This window comes from Pyxicephalus adspersus, chromosome 10 (genome assembly GCF_032062135.1).
Source record: "Pyxicephalus adspersus chromosome 10, UCB_Pads_2.0, whole genome shotgun sequence".
In the NCBI taxonomy this organism is placed as follows: Eukaryota; Metazoa; Chordata; class Amphibia; order Anura; family Pyxicephalidae; genus Pyxicephalus; species Pyxicephalus adspersus.
Window position 1 is genome coordinate 58109434 of NC_092867.1, and position 25231 is coordinate 58134664.

Below are 25231 nucleotides of genomic sequence, written 5' to 3' on the forward strand. Positions count from 1 at the left end.
TTTTTTTCACAAATCGGGGGTGGCTTATTTAATGGGGATGTCTTGAAATCGGGGAAACACGGTACTCTGCATGTGACAGTGCTTCTACCCATTGATTAGTGCAGGTAATACATCAAGGACTGTACAACACAGGCTGTCCGTATTCCTGCTCGGAGTACAGGAAATCTCTGAAAACAAAGTGTGATCTCCATGTACATCAAAGAATTCACATAGCTGAGGAAATCTTCTAATGCGCAGAATGTGAGAAATCTTTCAGCAGTCACAGCTGAAAAAACACCAGAAATATCACACCAGGGAAAAGCCCTACTCCTGTCCTCAGTGCAAAAACCTTTATGGAAAAATCACAGTTTGTTGCGCACCAGAGATGATAGAAACCTTTCTCCTGTAATGAGTGTGAGAAATCATTCGCCACCGAATCTCATCTGGTCAGACACCAGAAATTTCACACCAATGAAAAGCCATTTCCATGTTCTGAGCGTGACAAGTCCTTCACGACAGTATCCGGTCTTGTTTAACACCAGAGAGTCCAGTTTGCAATGTGGGAGATGCTTATCACAAAAAAAAAAAAAAACTTCATTGCACATTTAAAACGGCACGCCGGTGAAATGACTTTTTCTTTCAGAGTGCGGGAAATGTTTCAATTCAAATGGACACCTTCTGACACACCAAAGAATCCACAAGGGTGAGCCTCCTTTCTCATGCTCCCAATGTATTAAAAGCTCAGAAAGTTAATCCCTTTAGGCATGAGATGCGTCACAAGGGCTAATGCCCGTTTTCCTGCTCAGAGTGCGGGAACTGTTTCATTGACAAGGCCTAACTGCTTTTACACAAGAGAAATCATACGCATAAAAATCAGTTTGCATGCACAGAATGTGAAAAAATGTTTTACACGAAGGGGTCACCTACTTAAACACTAGAGACTCACACCAATATGCATCCTTGTCATGTTCACTGTGTGATAAAAACTACACTGAGAAAGGACATTTTCTGATGCACCATGGAGACCCATACAGGCAAGCACCCTTTTGCCTGTCCAGAGTGCATGAAGTGTTTTGTCAGCAAGGGATACCTTCTTGCACACCAAAAAAGACACGCAGTGAAACATCCAAATCATGCTCAGGGTGGGGAAAGTGTTTTATAGGGATGAAATATCTTCCTCTGCTGGTTGAGATCTTGGTACATTGTGGTACACATGGGTATGTTACAATTTGTTGGAGCAGCCATGGGGAGGGGGCTGAAAGCCCAGCAATTGACCACAGATAAGCAAACAAACTAAAGTGGACCTTAACTCAAATAGTAACGTTTGCTGTGTGTAGAAGGCATTGTTAGGGAGGGAATGATTAGCTAGCTACTTGGCACATGTGCACTTTAGGTTAAAACATTTCCAATGCCAATAGCAGCCCACCAGACCCAATGGCTTGAAGGTGGATTGTTTCTGGAAATCCCCACCTGCAGCCCCTACCCAACATATTACCAGTGAGGGAGGAGGAACAAAGCCAGAAGGAGATTCAGGACTTCAGTGAACCCTCTGTAATCTTCCCCATTTTTCAGAGACGTTCTGCTTGCCAAGAATCATGTGAAGGCTCAAAGCCGTGGTATTGTATTGTGGTATTGTTCAGGTGCTGTCATCAGATCTGTTGGCTAACACTCATTATTTCTCAGGTTATATCGATCATTTCAATAAATACTTACTCCTCACCCTTATATCATCATGTGGTCCCAGTCAGTCATGTGGAATTGTTTGCAGTGTGGGAGAAATATATGAAAGAGTTGTTATTATATATTGGTATTGTCACATTACAAGTTCAATTCATTAAGCCTTACACAAGAATAAGGATCTTTATTTTCAGTCATGAAATTCTAATTTGTGAAATTACCTGTAATTGGCACTATGTTTGGAAAATGAGGATCCTTATCCTAGAGCTTCAGCTTTGTGAAAGGAGCATTGTGTACATTAAAGGTATCAAATGGGTAGCACAGATATCTGAACACCTGCCACCTCATACTATCAGAGATTACTATTGGATTTCCATGCTTAATGTAGTCACATGGTGGTAAAGGGGAGGGGTCTTTCCTTTGTGTAAGCTTTGACCACACTGACCAGGACATAAAAATGATAACTTTTTGGGGTCATGAGGGTGGCAGGGAAGAACTTTCTATAGCAGACAGGGTGACAAATTGGACAATTCTGATGATAGGTCCTAAAGGGCAAACAATAGGTTTTTCTATTTAGGTGTTGTGATATAGCAGAGGGTGGTGCTTGGTGTGTCGAGTCAGCCCTTGGCTTTCCACCAATGGTCATTCTTGGACTTCTAGGGACCCTAACCATTATTGATGGATTGATGGATGAATGCAATAGATTATGGAATGCTGTAACTTTTTTAAAAGTGCTAATACATATTTATTATTATTTTCTCAATATAAATAAAATGTCCATCTCTCTCCTCCTATGTGTGCCAGTTCATTCCACTGTATAAGAGTCCCTCTTCTCAGTACCTGGGGTTGGCTTCTGACTGGCATGAGTGTGACGAGTTCTGATTTGTGACTTGTTTGGGGCTCCTGTGGATTGGTAAGCGGTTTTTTGAAGTGGATCTTCTGGTGTGTTTCCGCAGAAAGAGCCTACCGGTAAAACGTTCCTCACACTCTGCACAGCCATACGGCTTCTCTTCAGTATGAAGCCTAAAATGGTCAACCAGGTAGAATTTCTGCTTAAAGCGTTTGCCACACGCAGAATAGGGATAGTGCTCCCCCCAGTATGGGTTCAACAGTGCGTTATGAAACTGGATCTATGAGCAAAGCTCTTGAGGCAGCATTTACAGATATATGGCTTCACCCCTGATGTGTGGATCACCTGATGTCGGATAAGAACTGGCTCGTTTGCAAAACATCTTCCACACTCTGAACAGGAATAGGGTTTCCCCCGGTGTCAGTATGCTGGTAGTTGAGGAGAAATATTTAGCGGGTGAAGCAACTCAGAACTGGAGAATGGTTTACCCCCATAATGCATTTTCTGGTGTTCATGGAGGGTGCCATGTTGCTGAAATTGTTTCCCACACTCACCACATACATTGGGCTTTGCGCCTGTGTGGTTAAGAGGATGTCTGACAAGTTGAGAGTTGAAGGCGAAATGTTTTCCACATTCCGAAGAATCATAGGTCTCCTTGTCTGTTTTCCGCTGCTTACAGAAGGCCCTGTTTTGTGTGACACGTATGCAGCAATCCGGACACAGAAATGGAACCTCGTGAGAGTTGATGGTCTGATCCTGTGTCTGAGGTAACTTAAACAAAAACCATTTAACACATCCTGAACAAACAGAGCTTCAACAGCACAAGAGCCTGTGACTGTTTTCAAGAGAATGCCCACCCCATGTCAGGGGATTCAGGTGTCACATGAGCACTGGCAGGTCCTGAATTAGGATTGGGGCTAGTAGGGTTGTCATGTGAGGAGTCTAAAGTAATGTTCTCATCTTCTGTGTTACAATCCAGGGATGAGTTGAGGCATCTCTCCAAGTCTGTAGACTTGATGTTCTTCCACCCTGCTACTTGAAATGGAGTACATTTTATACTTACTAAAGTATACCTCTCCCCCTAATTTTCATTTACAACATATTCACTTTAACCCTTTTCCTTCCACCACCTTCCCAATATCCCCCACTCATTCCTGAAAAGTCTTCCTTCACCTGTAGAGTACCTTTTCTTCAATACTTTTGCTAACATAAGAGGTATCCAACGTCTTAACCCATAGCCAGTTTCTCACTTTGCCTATCGGGTCATCCACCAATTAGACTCTCAAACTTTACAATTGTGCCCCCAATGATAATACAAACTTTATCTACTGCTCCAACTACTTCCTATTTATTGCCTCCACTGCCATGTAGGTCTCCAATCAGCCTCACAATAGATGGTACAAAACTTTACCAACAAAATTTTCCTCCTGTTTCTTAGATGCTACACATCTCTCCAAAGGACTGCACACGTGAATACAGAGGACCTCTCTCTGGTGGGTTCCGATTACTGTCTCCATCTGTTGGAAACACACACACTGACTGAATACATTGTCTCTATGTGTTTTTGTCTCAAAATTAGAAAAAAGGTGTCTCTGTCCAAATATTTATGGACCTAACTGTAGGTGTACCCTCCGTACTGCTCTCTCCTTTACAATAAATTCTCCTCATACCCAGTGATGTGAGGGTCTGGTGGTCCTCCATCATGACATCCTTGTGGAGGTGCTTTTGTCCTTCTAAATACTCCCACTCCTCCATGGAGAAATAGACAATAACATCTTGACACCTTATAGGAAGCTGACACACACAAAGATACACTTATCATCCAGACACATCTCAGATTAATGTCCCAGAATTCCTAGCACCACTCACCTCTCCCGTCAACAGCTCCATTATCTTCTGGGTGACTACTAGGACCTTCTTGTCATTGTTCCCCATAGATATCAGGGAGGGAGGTGAATGGTCCATGATAAGTCTGTAGTTCCTGGGCCATTCTCGAGGCACATGGTTACGATAGTGGGGCATTGTGTCAGGAACATTCACCTAGATTAAAGGGAAAAAAAACAGAGTTCCTTCAGATATATCCCAAAGTCCTCCTCACCTCTCCTGGTCTGTGTTTTATTATTGATGAATGATGTCACATGACCTCCCAGAATCCTTCTCATCTCTCCGGTCAGCAGGTAGATGATCTCCAGGGTGAGGTCCAAACTCCTCCCAGTCATGTGACCCCCGTTCCAGCTCTTCCCATAAGAGCCGGTCACATCATCCGGGTTGGTCAGCTGTTACCTGACCTTACAATCAACCCACAAAGAAAAAAACGTGCAGCCACTGCATACAAATGATGCGACCATTGCTTCCACCTATCCAATATACATCAAACATGAATATATATACATTAGAGGAAAAGAAATGCCCCATCATGAGTAAATGGTTTGTTTAGTATCTTATATATGAAGATATTACATGATTACTACCAGTTTAATAATTATTCCCAATAGAAATGGGAGTGGTGGACGTACCCAGGAGGTAAACATCACTTCCTCAGGAGAGATACAAATAATCCCTCTTACCCGTCATTTTTCACCATTGGTTTTCCCATTGTGTGTCAGCAAAGGAAGTTGTTAATAAAGATATTTTCAAATTCATGTTTGTGATAGTCTGTGTTTCTCCCCTCCCCTGGGAGAGATTTCCCCCAGTGGTTTGTTTATCTGCCCCTCCCACAATTGTGAGATTTCCCCAGTAGTTTATGTTCAACCTCATAATGTCTTCTCATTTAAAATAAGAAATATAAGTGGTTTGAAAGTCGCTCCTCCCAGTTCATCCTGTAGATATAGTATAGGCCGTGCCTTGGTGCTGACCTGCTGGGGACTCCTGGTATGGGGATCACCCTCAGCACTTTGAAGTCCCAGATATAATTGCATAAAAACATTAAAACCAATGGCAGATGTATCAGCACAGCTAATATATGGGCTCCCCTTTCCCCACGGAACACTAATATTTACCTGGGTGGGTCAGATCACATGGTCTGTGCATGTCTTGGAAACAGTCACACCAAATACATGGGCCTTGTGTTCTCATCATTGGCTTTGGGGCAGAAGCAAGGCATCATGGGGGACTGATGGATTATGGGAACGGGTTCTAGGTACTCTTACCCTGTGACCTCTCAGACTGACAGCAGATTAGTAGAAAGTAACCTCAAGTCATGTGAGACAATCACATGGAGATTATAACCATCCCACCTACCTCGCTACAGCCTACCCTCCTAAACCAAAATCCAACAGGATTGATTTAATATTTTTGCTTGTGGCCCTAACATAAATGAATATGACCCGTGACAAACTGCACCCATGGATACAGATTTACCCCACCCAACAGCATCCCCACAGCCACTAACAACATCACACTAAGCCAAGAGGCAACTTATATTTTATTATTATCTGACACCAGCCAATGAAGAATGTAGATTACTGAGCTGCACTGCAGTCGTCTTTTAGGTGAAATTTATACTACCCACTGAGGGCAGATTCAGCAGGGTATCCCCAGAGCTCTTTGGGGAGTCTGTAGTCACCTCTTGTATGACCGAGTTGTGGGGCTGGAACTAAAAAAAAAACTTCCACTGGACTGGATACATTTGTCTAAAACCAATGTTCTTTCTATGAACAGTAAATATGAATGTCATAAAATGTCAAGGGGCTGCCCGTCTAAATAAAACTTTATTTAAAAACCCGTTTGAAAAAAAATTAGGTCCCGTCCATGTCCTGAAGCTCAACTTGGTGCAACTTTCGGTTCTGGTGTCGCACAAGAGATGACTTACATGCAAAGCCTTTACCACATTTGTCACAGGAAAATGGCTTCTCCCCGGTGTGGGTCCTCTCGTGGATTTGGAGATCTGATCGGTTTCGGAAGCACTTCCCACAACGGGAACACAAATACGGTTTTTCTCCAGAGTGACTGCGCTGATGTGAGATGAGATGGGAGTTGCTGACAAATGATCGGCCACATTCATAGCAGGGGTAAGGCTTCTCTCCCGTGTGAATCCTTTGGTGGATGATGCAGTCGGAATTATTGCTGAAACATTTACCGCATATGGCACAAGAAAATGGTTTTTCCCCTGTGTGTGTCCTGACATGGATGGCGAGATTCGATTTCCGGCTGAAGGTCTTCTCGCAATGAGGGCAGGGATATGGCTTCTCCCCAGTGTGTGCCCTACGATGGATAACCAAGCCTGAGTTATAGCGGAAGCGTTTTCCACAGTGATTGCAGGTATAGCCCTTTACATCAAGGTTGTTATTTTGTTGTCCACCAATTGGCCTCCCGAAGCCTCTATAGGAAAACGGATTGGGTACTGTGAAATGGTCTTCAAGATTGGAATACTGAAAGAGCTCAAACTGACGCTCAAACCTCTCAAAGCTACGGAAAGTATTTGTAGTCATTTCCCTATCAAAGTCGTCATATATAAAACTGGTCACTGGATGGTCGGTGGCCCCAAAGTCTTCGTCGCCCGAGAGGTTTTCCTCTTTGATCTGAGTAGCGGGATATAGCGGGTGAGGTATGGAATCATCATAACTTGGGGGATCTTCTTCATCATGACTTGAATCCAGTGTCTTGGTGACTATCTCTAGAGCGTGGTACTTGGCTGGTTCTTCTGGCGGCTCTTCCACACTTGAAGGATTGACCTGGATTCCATGATCTTCATTCGGATGGTCCTGGTCTTGTGATGGAAAACTTAGATTGTGGGACTCTTTAAATTGCGAGTCTGTTGAAGAAAGAAATAGATGGTGGTGAGAAGATGGAAGGGGAAAAAATGGGTCAGGGGATATACTGGTCATGTACGTTGTATTATCAGAATTCGGAAAATTGGTGGTAGAACAAAGTCAACTGTGATATTTTCAGTGTAAAAAGTCTCCTCATACCCGGTGATGGGAGGGTCTTCTGGTCTTCCATCTTTGTGTCCTTGTGCTCCTCCTTAATTATAGTAAGATGAACTTCTTCAGTCAACTCATCATCATCATGGAGATCCCCTAAAACAACACAAATATTCTTACAGTGAGCTGGGCTACATCTCACCTTCCACCCCAGCTAATACAAATGGAAATAGGAAGACAAAGATTTTCTTACCCGGTGATGTGAGGGTCTGGTGCTCCTCCATCATGACGTTCTTGAAGAGGTCCTTGTGTCCTTCTAAATACTCCCACTCCTCCATGGAGAAATACACAGTGACATCCTGACACCTTATAGGAACCTGACACACACAATGATACAGTCACCATCCAGACACATCCCATAATAATCTCCCAGAATTCCCTGCTCACCTCTTTAGATAGCAGCTCAATCATCTTCTGGGTGACTTGTAGAATCTTCTTGCTGTTTCTCTCTGGTGCCAGAAAGTGGGGTGAGGGTACCGTAATGGTCACATGATCACCAGACTTCACTGGAGGAAAACTCTGCATCCAAACAGAAATAACAATGTCATGTGACCTCCCAGAATTCTCCTCACCTCTACAATCAGGTCTGAGTATTATTATTTGAGATCAGAGTGATGTCATGTGACCTCCCAGAATCCTCCTCACCTTTCCAGCCAGGTCTGAGTATTATTAACCTCCATGGCGGTAACCCCCTACATGGCTTATACATAATATGTATATAATTATATTATATATACCTATATATATATATAATACATGCTACTCTACTCTTATATTACAGGTTTCAGTATTTTTATGCACCCTTGTTTTACCAGATTTTTGTTTTTTTTTTTTTACTTAAAGATTATTATTAAATGTATTAAATATTGGACATTTCGGTGAGTTATAGGCCTACAATGTAAAATAAATTTCCATGCAAAACAATGTACCAGTTTTGGCATAACAATTACAGGTTAATAGAGATCAGAGTGATGTCATGTGACCTCCCAGAATCCTCCTCACCTCTCTTGTCAGATCTAAGTATTATTAATAGATTTTAAAGTGATGTCATGTGACCTCCCAGAATCCCCCTCACCTCTCCTGTCAGGTCTAAATATTATTAATAGAGATCAGAGTGATGTCATGTGACCTCCCAGAATCCTCCTCACCTCTCCTGTCAGGTCTAAATATTATTAATAGAGATCAGAGTGATGTTATGTGACCTCCCAGAATCCTCTTCACCTTTCCTGTCACATCTAAGTAATATTATAGAGATCAGTGATGTCATGTGACCTCCCAGAATCCTTCTCACCTCTCCTGTCAGGTCTAAGTATTATTAATAGATTTTAAAGTGATGTCATGTGACCTCCCAGAATCCCCCTCACCTCTCCTGTCAGGGTGGCTTATTTAATGGGGATGACTTAAAATGGGGGAAACACAGTATTAATAAATATTTGCAGGCAGGATTTTTGTTGAATATTGTCCAGAGGAGTCAGACTGATAGGGGAAGAGAATAAAGTCTTCCTGACCAATCAATGCCTTCGCCCCTGCTTTTCTAAGACTGCTGTGTATACACATCTCTACCCCACCCTCTGGATACAATACACCAGGTTAAGGTGCTTCGTAGTGCCGTACTGCCATTTCGCCTAATATGTACCCATATTAGGTCGATTCATCTTCTTCCACCTCCACGCACAACCTATTCTTCTGTATCATCTACATTTTCTGCTGTACTGCACTATGGAAAATGATGGCGCTATATCAGTCAATAGTAATCGCCATGTGATACGCTCATCTCTGCTCTCTGTCCAGTCAGGAGGAGGGTGGATGTGGAGGAGGAGATGGAGGAGGTCAATTTGTGAACAGGCAGCAGAGTGCCTCCAATACTCTACAATGGGGAGGCTACAAATGCAGACATTCTGGATGGAGCATGAATTGTAGCCACTAGTGTCAGGGATATGCAGAGCGAAAAAGACAAGAGATCCATGGGGACTCAATGAACAACAGGAAGGAGGAAAGGGCGAGGGGTCATATATAATGTTTTAGGCACAACTCAATCATAAATTCCATCTCAGTCTGTGATTGGCTGAGATTAGTTTTTCGATATTTTGACGAGGAATAAAGGAAAACGATGAAATAGAATTAAACGCAGCAGTGACTTTTATTGGGTTTCATATTCGTCCCACACACACAAATGTCGTATGTCAATACCCGGACCTTCTGAATATTGAAAAATATAAACAGACAGGTTATACAAAAGCCAAAGCTGTCATTCCATCGAGTGGCTTCCAGAATTTCTCTCATTCTCATGGAATGATGTTCCATGTTTTTCTGACTACAAAGTTAAAAAAAAGTCCAGCAAGTTTAACTTCTCAGAGGAAGGCAAAACAACTCTCTGTCCCCTCCCCTCTGCAGTGTCCAATCCCGACCCAGCTATGGACTTGATCACTTTCCATCAAGAGATGAAAAGTGCCCCCTGCTGGCAGCTAATAATGAGAAGCTACATTTACATCTCATGACATTGGGGGTTCCTCCAGGGTCAGTTGGTGCTAATAATAATAATAAACGCAGGTTGATATAGAATATATAACAGATCTGTGACTAGATGATAAAATTTTATTCGATGGCCCTAATTCCTCTAGCTGTTCCTTCAAACACCAAGGCTAAAGTGGCCTTCTATGGTATTGTAGGTCATTTCAGCACAGTGAAAATGCAGCTCGGTGAATCTGGGTCTCTATCTACATGCGGAATTATTTGTGTCTCCTTGCCGGCCCCTCGGAGGGAGGAGATGTGTGGGAGGAGTTGGGTGAGGGGAGCTCTTTCTCTGTGTGTTTGCTCTGGTGTTTGGCTAGTAAGCCCTTATAACGGAAGCCTCTACCACACTGTGCGCAGGAAAAGGGCCAATGCCCCGTGTGAGTCCGCTGATGCAGCAGGAGATTGGACCTATGGATAAAACATTTCCCGCAGTCTGAGCAGCAGTAAGGCCTTTCTCCGGTGTGGATCCTGAGATGGCGGGTGAGGTCACAGTTTTTCAGGAAGTCTTTTCCGCATTCCGAGCAGGAGAATGGCTTCTTTCTGCTATGATAGTTGCGGTGCTTAGCGAGACAGGACTTTGAGGTGAAGCTCTTTCCACACTCAATGCAATAGAAGGGTTTGTCCCCGCTGTGCACCCTAAGGTGAGTCCGCAGGAGAGCATTGGTGACAAAGCATTTCCCGCATTCGGGGCAGCTAAATGGTTTCTCCCCCGTGTGAAATCTTTGGTGGATGACCAGGTCGGCATTCTTAATAAAGGATTTGCCACAGACAGAGCAGGCAAACGGACGTTCGCCTGTGTGAACGCGCTGGTGCATGACAAGCTGCGAGTTGTAGAGGAAACATTTTCCACATTCGGAGCAAGAGTACGGCTTCTGTCCAGTGTGAATCTTCCGGTGTTTGATGAGCTCGGCGTTGGTCTCAAAGCTCCTCCCACAGCCGCAGCAACCGTACGGCTTGTCATCGCTGGTGGGGTTGACTGGAAGGGAGATCTCAGCTGGACGTTGGCAAAATCCTGAAGAAGATTCTTTACGCCGAGTGGAAACCCTCTGACTATCAGAGGAGTCTGAGAGGGGAACCGTCAAGGTATGAGGGGGTGCAAGATGGGTATGATGGCTGAGCATGGACACCTCAGGCTGGGGGAGGAGTTTCTCAGATGGCATGGGCTCCTTCTTAACAATACAATGTGGACCTTCCGTAGGTGAGGGGACCTCCATCATGACGTCCTTGTAGAGGTCCTTGTGTCCTTCTAAATACTCCCACTCCTCCATGGAGAAATAGACAGTGACATCCTGACACCTTATAGGAACCTGACACACACAATGATACAGTCACCATCCAGACACATCCCATAATAATCTCCCAGAATTCCCTGCTCACCTCTTTAGATAGCAGCTCAATCATCTTCTGGGTGACTTGTAGAATCTTCTTGCTGTTTCTCTCTGGTGCCAGAAAGTGGGGTGAGGGTACCGTAATGGTCACATGATCACCAGACTTCACTGGAGGAAAACTCTGCATCCAAACAGAAATAACAATGTCATGTGACCTCCCAGAATTCTCCTCACCTCTACAATCAGGTCTGAGTATTATTATTTGAGATCAGAGTGATGTCATGTGACCTCCCAGAATCCTCCTCACCTTTCCAGCCAGGTCTGAGTATTATTAACCTCCATGGCGGTAACCCCCTACATGGCTTATACATAATATGTATATAATTATATTATATATACCTATATATATATATAATACATGCTACTCTACTCTTATATTACAGGTTTCAGTATTTTTATGCACCCTTGTTTTACCAGATTTTTGTTTTTTTTTTTTTACTTAAAGATTATTATTAAATGTATTAAATATTGGACATTTCGGTGAGTTATAGGCCTACAATGTAAAATAAATTTCCATGCAAAACAATGTACCAGTTTTGGCATAACAATTACAGGTTAATAGAGATCAGAGTGATGTCATGTGACCTCCCAGAATCCTCCTCACCTCTCTTGTCAGATCTAAGTATTATTAATAGATTTTAAAGTGATGTCATGTGACCTCCCAGAATCCCCCTCACCTCTCCTGTCAGGTCTAAATATTATTAATAGAGATCAGAGTGATGTCATGTGACCTCCCAGAATCCTCCTCACCTCTCCTGTCAGGTCTAAATATTATTAATAGAGATCAGAGTGATGTTATGTGACCTCCCAGAATCCTCTTCACCTTTCCTGTCACATCTAAGTAATATTATAGAGATCAGTGATGTCATGTGACCTCCCAGAATCCTTCTCACCTCTCCTGTCAGGTCTAAGTATTATTAATAGATTTTAAAGTGATGTCATGTGACCTCCCAGAATCCCCCTCACCTCTCCTGTCAAGTTTATGGTCACCTTCCCCGCTTCAGCTCCTCTTTGTGCCTTTGTGCCTCCAGCGCCAGTAATTCTCTGGGATCATCTAGTAATGCCTGGACAGATTTTTGTTGTTCATTTACAGGTGAGGAGGCTTCTGGGAAGTGGAGTCTATTAGATTCTATACGGACCTAAGAATCATCTATAAACTACATGACCCACAATCCCCTGCAGCATTCATTAGCCATAATAAACCTGCCACTTCCGTTCTGTGTGTCCCAAAGTACTTCCTGTTTGCATTCCAAGACCTTTATATCTGGTATGAAAAAACTTCAGGGAAAAATTCCTTTTCTGGTACACGGCCGCCCCCGTGTAGTGCCATCTTGTGGTCATTTTGCTAACTGCAATCCAATATTTTCATATTATTATTATTATAAAGAAATACACTGGCTCAGTGTTCTCTGTACAGCACTGGGGTATATGCCAGAGCTATATACATTTATAATAGATTGTGATAGTGGGGGGACATTCGAGTGTCAGCTCCTCTGTACAGAGACTGATAGGACTGGATCAGTGTTCTCTGTACAGCACTAGCCCCTGAAATGAAGTGATTGTGTAATAAAGGATTTAGTTCCTCACATTTTATGCAATCTTTTTGTTCAACCCACTGAATTAAAGCTGAAAGTCTGCAGGTCAATCCGAGTTGTTTCATTTAAAATGAATTGTGGTAATGTACAGAACCAAAATTAGAAAAAAGTTCTCTGTCCAAATATTTATGGACCGAACTGTATATAACAAACTGCAGACTTGTGACAATGAAATTAGATTTTATTTATTTCCGCACAATCTGACAAGAAACAATTCAGTTATTATTGTGAAGTGTCGCTGTTTATCCCTCGTTCAGATGTTGGTTCATTCAGTTGGGTGCAGAGGAATCTGAGTGCCATGATGCGACACATAGTGTAAGTTGAAAACTATGGCTATACTTGTAGCACCCAATCAGATCCCGATTTGCTATTGTAACACTCAGCTTTGATTGGTTACTCTGTCCTCGTGTATCCGATGGTTCCTTCCACACAGAGAGTTGTGCCGTGGCAGAATAGATGATAATTGGATTCTGTAATAAGTGTATGTCACTTGCAGGCTGAAGTCATTAGAGTTCTCCTGTATGGTTTCAGCTCCCTGAGGAATTCTAACCCCTCCTAATTCTCTTGTTTCCCAAAGCTCAATCTTTAACATGTGCAGGTTACCATCTGATGTCCTGCAAGCTGCCCCCTGCAACTCTCACCCACACGAATGTAGCTGCTCGTCTTTTTGACCACTAAATCTACCCCAATAATTTGGCCCCTGATCCCGCTGATGGAGACACAGCTGGCTTGGTCATCAAGCACCTCTCTCCTGGAGGACCCCACATTGTCACAATGGGTGGTGGTTGATCCCCAATTTTCTGGGTGTTCCAACTGCTGTGAATGGGTGCGTCTAACCCCACCAATGCAACTGCCCAGTGTAGCAGGTACTAGTAAAGCTTATCTGGGCTTGGAAGCCAACTGCCTGGATAGCTATTGGTAATAGGGCTCTTAGGGTAGACAAAGCCTCCTAATGGGCAAAGGCCAGCTTTCCCTATACTAACCAAAGGCACTGATAAGTAGCGAGGCAGAACACACACCCAAAGGTCCTCCCAAGGAAGCCACCTTCATACTAGGTGACCAAGCTTTCACTTTGGCTCACACTATGGTACGCTCCCCATATTCACAGTGCGTGAAAGATGACAAAGGTTCTGAAGATGATGGAGGTAATGACTGCAACAGAGGTTCTGGAAATGGCTGTGGAGATAACGTTGGCGATAATAAGGATGGTGCCAGTGGTGGTGATGGAGGTGGCGGAGGGACTTTGTGGCTCTTCTGGTGGTGAACCAGCTTAAATTTAGCTTCAAAGTAGACGCCGCAAGTCCGGCAGGTGAATCGTCTTTCTCTGGTGTGAATACGCTGATGGGACTCTAGGTTGGCCTTAGTGTAGCAACCCTTTAGGCATATTGAGCACATGAACGGCTTCTCACCTGTGTGAATGCGCCGGTGGACAGCAAGGTAGTAAGTGCTGACAAAGTACTTTCTGCAGATCTCACAGTAGGGGTTCTCACCCCTGTGACTACGCTGATGTTCCACCAAATAAGTCTTGGTAGTGAAACCCTTCCCACAATCGGGGCAAGGGTATGGCTTTTCGGGCCCATGGGTCTTCTGATGGCTGAGCAGGTGGGCGTTCTGGGTAAAAGCCTTCCCACACTTGTGGCACACGAAAGGCCGCTGATCTGTGTGACGCTTTAGATGCTGGGAGAGGTTGGCAAACTGGGAGAACCACCGGCCGCACTCTGAGCATGGATATGGCTTCTCCCCTGTGTGACTGCGCTGGTGGATGACCAGTTCTGCTTTAGTTATAAACGACTTGCCACATTCGGTGCAGGAATATGGCTTCACTCCGGTGTGGATCTTGCGGTGCCTCATAAGTCCACGCTGGTAGGAGAAGCATTTTCCACACTCCACTCATCGTTCCTGCATCGTTAGAGTCCGACTCGTCTGTAGAATCGGAAGGTGAATCCTGCACTGGATTCATCAGCACAGCAGTGTCAGGGTGGGGGAGAAGTTCATCACCTTCAGCCCAGGAAGGTTCCTCCTTAACAATGGACGTAGGAGGGGAAGAGTCCATCTGTGGGACTTCTTCTTCCTTAGGCGATAGAGGTTCCTCCTTCATATGATTGGTCTCACACTCCGTGGTCGTAGCGAGATCCATGTGCGACAAATGCTCTCCTCCATACCAAGCAGGTTCATCCTTGATATGGTCAGTGGTCAGATCAGGAAATAGGAGATCTTCCTCCTCCTCCTTAACAGAGTTTGATTTGTCTGCTTCTTCAGCAGGGAGGTCGGCATGATGATCGGGAGGAGAAGTCCTCTTGGGGTTTGGGACATTTTCCCGCGGGGTATCTGTCTCGCTGACACACTCTGGTGTGGGCGTTCTGTCACACACGGGGCTGATCGCACGCTCATCTCCATCCCTACAATCTGAAGGTTTATTGGGGTTGGGTCTTCCCGACAGAAGATCTGCTGGAAGAAAAGTCATGATGGTGAGAGGATGGAGACAAGGATGGGGATAACATACAATACTCATACCTCCTATTATAAGGAAATTATTCCATCATGGGGTAGCAGAGTCCACCCTCCCTGAAAGATTACAGAAAACCTATGCAGCAAGAAGGCTACCAACCACCCCCACCCATCCTACGTACTACTGAATCAGCTAAAGAAAAGTCAACCACCCCCTTGTGGAATGGAAGTCTTCTTCCACCAAGAGTACCACAGGGAATGGGAATCCAGGGCTCATAAATACTACAGAAACCTCTCACTGTAAAATGAAGGACCTGGGTCTTCAATGACATCCAATACAAGATGTCTCATGGGACAGGTTCTCTGAAGGGACCCAACATCATACCCAGAATCCAATACCTACATACCACCACTGTCCTGTTGGAGCTTTAAGTAGATGAAATCCCCATGTCAGAGAGACAGGGCACAGAGAAAATATGCCCCTCTCCTGTCACCATTTGAGAGTGCTTGGGACTGACAAATCGGCTACTTAGGGTGCCCAAACCCTAAAACTTGGGAGAAAAGGGAAAAGGTCACATTGCCGGGAGTAGGGGGTGTTTTATAGGGCAGGATCGGAGGAGCAGGTAAATCGGCAGAAAGGCTTTAGAGGAAACCTAGGCCACAATCATCAGATGATCGGTGTCTGGGGTCACAATCAAAGTGATGGGGAGTGATGTCATCTAACCCATCAGCCCAATGTTCTACTCAAATGGTTTATCCGGGATCAGAACGGCACCGACACAGAGATGATCTCTACACAGCACTCAGATCACCGTCTGCCCTCCCCTTACCAAGAGATGGATGGGGCCGCCGATTCTCCATCATGACGTCTCCGTGATCTTCCACACAGTTCGGTGTCACCTCACAGCTCGGCCTGGGATCAGAAAGTGGAGGAGATGTCATCAATATACAGATTTCAGGGGTTCTTATTAAAAATCGGCACATAAAATGTTTATTGGCACCGTGAGAATGGCATTTGATGTTATAGCATTATTTGCTAATTGTAGATTGAAATTCAGAAAGAGCAAATGCAATACCAAGACTAAAAAAAAAAAAGAAAAAAAGCATAATAAAATAAATAAATTAGAGAAAATAAAACCTCACAGTAAACCTACTAATGATAGAGATGGTTGGAGTTCCCTCAGCTGGATAGAAGTTACAATAAGCAAAGCAGTACTGCACTTCTCCACAGACTTTAATATGAAGAGTCCTCAGCCCCCCCAACATCTCAACATATGCAGGAGCGCTACAACCAGCTAATAATTTTAATGGCAGCACTCAGAGAGCCCAATTCCAGAAAACTCACCTAGGAGCAGCCATTCTTACAACGCCCTCCTCCAGCCCCACCGCCGTCTCTCCTGATTGGAAGTTGCTAATAAAGCATTTCCTGTCCCAGCCAGACCCGGCGTAACGTCACTTCCTGTCCTAATTTACTGTTGGATTACTCGGCGATACATTCATAATGCCTCAGCCTGCACTGCATCGACCTCTTGTGGAGGCATGAAGAATTGCACACACTTCCATATGCGCTGTGCTCACAATAATTTGACAGGTGCACTTTAATCTTCATGTGAAGTCCAGGGGTATGTAATAGTGTTATGTATCTTTTTACAATGTATCCTTTTATAATGTATCTTTTTACATCTGTTTGGAGGCTGTAGAAGCTCTACATTCTACATCTACAGCTCCCGTTGACTTTAATGGTGTTCGAATTCGATGTTCGACCACCGGAATTTTTTTGCTATATTCGAGCGAATAGCTGCCGAATCGAATAGTGAGCTATTTGACCAACACTACTACCAACCATGTCCTCCAGCTCTACCAATCAGAGCCCTGACCTTTGACTTCCCACCTTACGAATTAGAGGCATGACCGATGACCTCCCTTTCTACCAATCGGAGCCCCGACCTATGAACTCCCGCTCTACCAATCAGAGCCCTGAGCTATGACTTCTCTCTCTACCAATCAGAGCCCTAACCTATGACCTCCCTCTCTACCAATCAGAGCCCTGACCAATGGCCTCTCGCTCTACCAATCAGCGACCTAACCTATGACCTCCCGCTCTACCAATCAGTGCCCTGACCAATGATCTCCCTCTCTACCAATCAGAGCCCTAACCTATGACCTCCCACTTCACCAATCAGAGCCCTGACCGATGACCTCCCTCTCTACCAATCCCCAAACCAATGACCTTCCACTCCACCAATCAGAGCCCTGACCTATGACTTCCTGCTCTTCCAGAGGCCTGACCTATGACCTTCTCCTGCTCTATGTTCTACTTATGCACCAAGCATGTATGGTTGGGTGTCTAAGGATCATAAGTACCTAAGTCTAGCATACCCAGCATGTTATTGGGCAGGAAGTAGTATAGTCTCATGGACCTCTGTTGTCCCATAGAAGTTCTATGAGGGCTTGGCCTGCAAGAACAGGAAGCTGGAAGGGGATCTGGGCCATGTGATGTACAACACCCAGCAGATCCAGGCGAGACTACATCGGGGAGGAGGTAGGTAGGCAGGCTAATTGTGCATTCTCTGGCCGTGCATACTTACTGGGGCTGTGGCCTGGAGGAACTGGCAGTAAAATATTTTTCCCACGTTGTTGCCATTGTGATGATATTTATCTAATACACTTGCGCTGGCTTTGAGTGCAGGAAATGCTTTATCAAGACTTAATTAGCATCAAACGACCCACCAGGGCATCTGGCCATATTCCTGCCGGGCAGGCTTCATCTACCCTTCACAGCTAGTCAGACACTATAAAACCAGGGAATGACGGATGCTTGTTCTGAATGTGGAAAATATTTCAAGACGGAAAAGCAGCACACAGCTCTAATAGGACACGTGCCTTCATCTTGTAAAGTGCAGTAAAAGCTTACCAACCAGCTCGCACCTCAATGTCCATCAGAGGATCCACCCAGGAGAAAGACCATAGTATTGCACAGGGTGTGGGGAGGGCCTTCTACCCAACTCTTTACTCACCGAACATCATAAGCTCACACCAAAGGAAGAGGCTATGAATGTACAGAACGTAGGAATCGTTCCCTGAAAATCACTATCTTGTCAAAAGTGATAGTTGAAGTTTAAGTCAATATGATCGAGTTGGACATCATTTTCTAAAAAAATTCACATATGGCTGGCTTTGCCGGTAATCATATCCTGGACCAATTTAACAGTAAAGATAGACAGCTGCTAAGAAATTTAAAATAAAAATCAACTTTATTGATAAAGAACAAAGACTGAAGTCCTGGTAGACGTGCAGGGAGGAAAAATGCTGACTGGGGCTTTATTGTTGACAAACTAAACATCTCAATCCATTGACTGGGCAACCAATTATTTTACAAAATGTAAAGATATTTTATTTAGCTGATTCACTCCATCAAGAGGAGGCAATAAAACTAATTTATGGAGCCAGTGCGAGAGCTATGAGGACTTACATAAAATATAATATATATATATATTATCAGATGAGTGGTCAATAAGCCACACCCTGGCCTAAGCCAACTCTGGAGAGGTGCATTGGGTTTATGATGGCAGCCCTGGAACCCAAACATCCATAAAACAGTCAGCAGTGGTACCCCAGGTAAGCTGCAATATATTATGGTGGTTTCCCCAGCCCCTTTTAGCTGGACGCACCACCTGGCACTTTTCGGTGACCACCCAGCTGTTTTTAGGTGGCGTTTAAGAGTTGGCTCACAATACAAGAGCTGCAGCCAAATTACAATAAAAAAATATATTAGTTGAACGCTGTGTTAAATATTTGTTATTGTGTCCCGTATTATGTTTTCAGTAAGAGAAGGAAGCTTGCAGACTTTATGAAGTCAGTGTGCTGAGAGACAGTTGAGAAGGTGACACCGTGGGTCGGGAGTGGTGGCCCCAATGTTGTCTGCCACAGAAGAGAAAATGCCCAGTACACTTTTTTAATCTATTTCCCAGGCCAGTCCTGTTTTTATCTGTGTCCACCTAACCCCATTTATTTTATAAAGCCAAGATCTATGTAATATGCGGGGGTGCGGGGTAGCTAACTCAACAAGCCTTAGCAGTCTGGAGCAGTGAGGAGGAAATTTTAGACCTCTGGAATCCTAGCACGGTATGGACAAAGTGCGGGAGGTCTCGCCGGAGGTCGTTGTACAATCGTTCTTGGTCCAGCACGATGACGACATCAACCTCGAAAGCCGAAGCGACATGTATTATAGCTTGATATCCGCCGCCTTTCACCCAACCACAAGTGTTAATGACGCAGCCGCTGACGGCTGCCCGACGATTGGATTCGCAACGCAGGTTGAAGACGTGAGCCAGGCGTGAAGTCAGCTGTGAAAGGAGAAAGAAAAGGACAGTCAGAAGTCATAAGGGGTAGAAAGATGAACCTGATTCACATGTTTATGGAATGGTCATACTTCTGTTAGTCACCCACCCCACCTAGAGACAATTTGATTTTGCAATCCTACCACAAGCTATGCACTTTGGGGAACAAACCAAGAAGGACTGTATAGGTTTGTAAAGGTGCCTAAATTGTATGCCCAGCTTTGGATCCATCAACAACTAATGCAACCTTGTGACCAGTTCCAGCAGGTGGCGCAATTAAACATGGTGGCAGAACTTAGATTTGAATAGAAAGCTTTTACTGACCAAGAAAATCATGGCAGCCACAAATCCTTACCATCCATCTCAAGAATCAAGCCTATCCAATGGTCAGCATTCACAGTGCCCTACAAAATAAGTTATGAAAGAGTCCAAACCAGGCAGGTGGCCATTGAAGGAGTTCCAAATGTCCTTCCTCACCTTGTTGTACAGCTTGATGTTGGTCCCCGGTGTAGTAGAACCGAAATGATAAACGAGCGGAGCTTGAGTTGAGAAGCCTTCCTCTACGTCAGCTGGTCGTTCCACACACAGGGCTCCGACCGTCCCCGGGACCGACACCGAGCCCTGGCCAACATCCAGTTCCACTAGAGCGGGGCGCCGACCGATCCTCACCGCGTAGTTCAAGAGCAATCGGCAGAACGTAGATTTACCCACGTCAGATGGCCCAGCCACTAGGACCCGGGGGCCACGTTCTCCTTCCTGCTCTGCTTGCACCCGCATCTGCTCCAGGGCCACATGGGTGTTTAGGTAGAGCAGCATGGGGGTATCCTTGGAGACGTATCCAACATCCGGGCTCCCGAACAGCTGGACGGTGCAGCCGTGCCATGTGAAGACCGCGGCTCGGCTCCCTGGTGGGAAGGTGTACTTCTTATTCTTAACCAGCTCGGTGCCGAACACCTCGGCCAATCCTGAGACCAACTCCACCTGCACCGAGGCCGAACCCTCCACCTCCAACCTAAGCTCCGTCTCCTTCTCTAACTCAAACTTGGTGGAGGGGACGTTGGAGGTGGAGGAAGAAGAGGGCGTCCAGGAGCTGCTGACCTCAGTGTTCCCGCCAAGGACATCCTCTGCCATGGTGGCAACCTAAAATATAAAGCAAAATGGCAGTCAACGGATACACTCAAATAACGACCCACCTTAAGTACAAAACCATAAAGATGACACATCAGTTCTGCATGGCTATAATTCTGTGTGGCCAAGCACACCAACCTAACCTGCAGCAACACTGAGCCACGTGGTTGTCATGTGATATGAAGCTGTTACCCATAGCAACTGCCCGAGCCCCTTCTGACCAGTACCACTGCATAGCTGCAATAGACAACACCCGGCTCTGCCCTCCCCAACCAGACTACGTCCATCATTTATGAAACTTACCAGCGGCATTAAACAGCACAACCGGAAGTCAGACGCGTCTCACAAGTCTTTCCGGGGTCAAATGGTGACCCGAAGCGCCGCCGCCATATTATTGTAGACTGACTGGCTAATTCTATACAAAGCAGTTCTTTTCATCCTCTAGAGGCCAATTCGTCCTTGTTTATACAGCAGACACGGAGAGAAAACCTATACCTTTATAACAAAAATACGAACTCAATAAAAAGTGTCAGCGAATTTAAAGAATGACCGCTATTTTGTTGTAGGATAAATATAACTTCAAAACTTCACTCATAATTGTATAACCTGAGCTCTACTTTAAACTATTGTGAGGCCAAAGAGCCAGAAGGTAGAAAAACAAGCGGCAGCCATTTTGTTGTAGTCCATGGCACAAACAGAATGGAGCTAATAATCTGAGAGAATGAAGCCATTTATAGTTTAGGGGTTTAGGATGCTTGGCTGTGAGAGGAAAACTTACAGCTGCTGTTATTATTGTTATTAAAATAATTATATATTTGTGTTTATCACTAGATGACGTTGTGATATGGTGAGACTTTATCACCAATGTGATTATTATTAATACTATTAAACAGGATTTATATAGCGCCAACATATTACGCAGCGCTGTACAATAAATAGGGGTTGTAAATGACAGAGGAATACAGACAGTGACACAGGAGGAGGAGAGGACCCTGCCCCGAAGAGCTTACAATCTAGTAGGTGGGGGAATTTACACATAATAGGAGGGGAGATGTAGTGGTGGGAAGTAGTGACGGTTTCAAAAGATGGGTAGGCAAATTGAAAAAATGGGTTTTGAGCGCTCCTTTAAGTAGGAGCAAGCCGAATAGGACGAGGAAGACCATTCCAGAGAGTTGGAGCAGCTCTAGAGAAGTCTTGTATCCGTGCGTGTGATGAGGTTATGAGTGAGGAAGTCAGTTGTCGGTCATCGGATGAGTGGAGAGAGGGGCTGAGGGTGTATTTTATTTACCAGGTCAGAAATGTAAGTGGGACAATAACTGTGTAGGGATTTGAAGGCAAAGCACAGGAGATGAATCTGATTCTAAGGTGAAATGGAAGCCAATGGAGAGAACTACAAAGAGATGCAGCGGAGGAGGAGCGGAGGGAAGGATGGATGAGTCTGGCTGCAGCATTCATAATAGACTGTAGAGGAGAGAGTCGGGTTAGTGGAATACCAGAGAGGAGGAGGTTACAGTAGTCCAGACGAGAGATTAGTAATAGCTGGAAAAACTGATGAGGCCGCTCCCGAGGTTCTCTATACCTTCTGCTCTAAAAGGTTTACCTTCTGTGCTTTATGTTTGCCCAGCCAGTAAATAGTTATACCTTGTATCTTGGTGTTAGTGTTGTGTGTTAGATATCTTATGCTTGCTGGTTTCAGATTCCTGAGCCTTAATACTGACCCTCACCCTGGAGGTCATCTACCTGTTGACTGGAGAGGTGAGGAGGATTCTGTGAGGTCACATGAAATCTCTATAACAGGAAGTGGGGAAATATGGGAATGCTATATTAGCCCTGGTGTTCTTGGAGCTCACGTACATTGGTTTAACTGACTAGCAAGTAACAACGATGACATCCGGTGATGGTCACTTCCTATTTTCCCAGAAAGGATGAGGAAGAAATGCAGCCAAACTACAAATGCTTCACCTCCTCCTGTGAAGCAACAACAAGAAAATTCTAAAACTCACCAACCGGGTCATTGACATTCTGAGCGGAGAGCTGATCGCTGCCTGAATATTCTACAGCCATTGTTTCCATATCAATAAACTGTTAGATTCACCTACTTGGCCCAGTTCTTCGGAGGACAGCTTAGATAAGAAAATTTGCTGTCACTTCAATTGGCACAACCCATTGGTCAAAGGTTCAGAGCTTTACAAGGGGAATTCACATAGTGTGACAGACGAAGCAACATTAATTCTGAACTCTAGTGAAAACTTTTTTTTTGTGGGAAAATTCAGCCTCACTTCCTGTTGTGTAAAGAAGGCAGGTAAACAAGAGCAGCGGTCGGCAACCGGTGGTCCACAAGTAAAGAAGGCCCCCGGTGGCGGGGGCGCAATGGTCAGAGAAGAAGGACCCCGGTGGCGGGGGCACCGCCCAGAGCCGTGGACCATGTCCCCCGTTTGGACACAACCTGCCCCTCTAAGCCTGCAATATGAGAGTGGGCAAGGTTCTGGCATTATGATGTCACTATGGGGGAAATTATTTCCCCTTTGAGTGACTCGGCTCCCCAAGCATGCACGGTCCGGATTTCTATATTTATGATAAAATTCTTAAAAATATGGAGAAAACGTATACTGCTTGTGGAGGGGACAAGCATCAAATTTAACCGTGATCAATGGTCTCTTGGAAACTTTTGACAGTCAAAGAGCACAGACGGTCATTGTTGCACGAATGGCTTCCTGTCAGAATATTCCCCCATTCAGTTTTGGATGTCGTATCACATGGTTGTTTAGGGACCTGACCTTGGACAGCTGATATCAAGCAGGAGAAAAACATCACACATCGCACCCTGCCAGAGAGGAGACATCACATGGGGTAGTAGGATATAAGACTGTTGATAGCACTAACAATGAAGACCTGTGTGTTTAGTTTGCACCTTTTAATAGCTTTCTTAGGTTTACAGGGTATCAGTTGCAAGCATGTGACATGTCATCGCTATTTCTCTCATCAGGCCTGGATTCCTTCTCCCATGGCTGTCTGATGTGAATCTGTTTTATTAGGATCATCTTCCTCCAGGAACACTTCCCGCACTTTGCGCAGCAATAGTGCTTTCGCCCTTGTGAGTATCGGCGTGTCTAGTAGGATCTGCCTGCCGGTTAAAAGACCTCCCACATTCTGGACAAGAACATGGCTGCTCCTCCGTGTGATACTTCCAATGCCAGTTAGGAGCAGACTTGTTGGTGAAGCCTTCTGGAGGCATGATCCCCCTTATCCTTCATACGGACGACCAATATTACCAACGACGCAAGTAAAATTATTACACACATGATAGGGATAGATCAGTATTCAAGTCAGTCACCTGATCTGAACACAACTGAGCATGCATTTCACTTGTTGAAGACTAAACTTTGGACAGAAAGGTCCACAAACAAACAGCAACTGAAAGCGGCTGCAGTAAAGACCTGGCAGAGCATTAAAAATGAGGAAACCTGGCATCTGGTGATGACCAGACATTATAAGATGTTCAAGACTACAGGATGTCATTGCCAGCAAGGGGTTTTCAACTTTTTAATTTGTCCAATTACTTTTAAACCCCTGAAAATAAGTGACTGTGTAAAAAAAAAAAGGCTTTAGTTCCTCACATTTTTATGCAATCTTTTTGTTCAACCCTAAATGTGGTAATGTACAGTACCAAAGTTAGAAAAAAGTCGTCCAAATATTTACGGACCCAACTGTATCATTATATCATCATCCAGAAGACAGTGGTGACAACTATGGCCCCCAGCTGCCTCCCCAATGAAGGTTGGGACAGAAACCAAAGCCTCATTATGGAGCCTCCACCTCAATGTCCTACTTTGGAGAAGAAAAACAGAAAGAAAATTCTAGAAGTCACCCAGAAGATGATGGAGCTGCTGACAGGGAAGGTGAGCAGAGAATCCTCAGTGAATGGAATGTGTCTGGATAGCGACTTTGGGTCAGGTTCCTATGGGGTCAGTGTCCGAGTAACTGTCTTCTTTGTAATGCAGGAAGAGTGTGATGTAGAAGAACACCAGAACCTGGAAAAGGACGTCATATTAGAAAAGTGCCATGTCCTCCAGTCTCCAGGTAAGTAGAGGAGTTTCATCCTCAGAGGTTGGACTCCATAGTTTGTAGAATTGTTCCAGATTGGATCCATTGTTGATGTCCATATGGTACCCGGGATTGGAATGTCTTCACATGGCTTCTATTGACGAGCTTTCTCATCTTTGTGTGAAGAACAATAAGTGGATTTTTATTGGTCAGCATTAGTCATGAGATGGCTTCCAAGGCTTGGTGGACCACTTACCAGTCTTGATGAACCCCATCTTTATATAGAATCTCCTATTTGGCAATGTCTCCTCTGCCAGAATTCCTTTACCTAATCATTGGTTGAACC

The 25231-nt window shown here is 44.7% G+C and overlaps 5 protein-coding genes across 8 annotated transcripts in view; 1 reads left to right on the forward strand and 4 right to left on the reverse strand.

The window, feature by feature from the left end:
• The window catches only part of LOC140338903 (uncharacterized), a 191931-nt gene that overhangs the window by 144942 nt on the left and 21758 nt on the right, over positions 1 to 25231 (forward strand). The gene's annotated exons all lie outside the window — the stretch shown is intronic.
• Positions 1 to 25231, reverse strand: part of LOC140338981 (uncharacterized) — a 138715-nt gene that overhangs the window by 102959 nt on the left and 10525 nt on the right. The window lies entirely within an intron of this gene.
• Positions 5913 to 7982, reverse strand: LOC140339053 (uncharacterized). 2 transcript variants are annotated; one of them, XM_072423590.1, is made up of 4 exons: positions 7816 to 7982; positions 7622 to 7700; positions 7417 to 7524; positions 5913 to 7259 (listed from the first exon to the last, which is right to left on the reverse strand). In XM_072423590.1, the coding sequence occupies exons 1-4, from the start codon at positions 7951 to 7953 to the stop codon at positions 6244 to 6246; spliced, it is 1341 nt and encodes a 446-aa protein (XP_072279691.1). In that variant the 5' UTR covers positions 7954 to 7982; the 3' UTR covers positions 5913 to 6243. The 2 variants fall into 2 exon arrangements, with proteins under 2 accessions (XP_072279691.1, XP_072279690.1); XM_072423589.1 differs by having other exon boundaries at positions 7622 to 7745.
• Positions 9964 to 14806, reverse strand: LOC140339810 (uncharacterized). The gene is made up of 3 exons (XM_072424709.1): positions 14009 to 14806; positions 11320 to 11451; positions 9964 to 11249 (listed from the first exon to the last, which is right to left on the reverse strand). The coding sequence occupies exons 1-3, from the start codon at positions 14774 to 14776 to the stop codon at positions 10158 to 10160; spliced, it is 1992 nt and encodes a 663-aa protein (XP_072280810.1). The 5' UTR covers positions 14777 to 14806; the 3' UTR covers positions 9964 to 10157.
• CLP1 (cleavage factor polyribonucleotide kinase subunit 1) lies at positions 19435 to 21224 on the reverse strand. Its single transcript, XM_072424710.1, has 3 exons — positions 21145 to 21224; positions 20191 to 20853; positions 19435 to 19719 (listed from the first exon to the last, which is right to left on the reverse strand). The coding sequence occupies exons 1-3, from the start codon at positions 21151 to 21153 to the stop codon at positions 19435 to 19437; spliced, it is 957 nt and encodes a 318-aa protein (XP_072280811.1). The 5' UTR covers positions 21154 to 21224.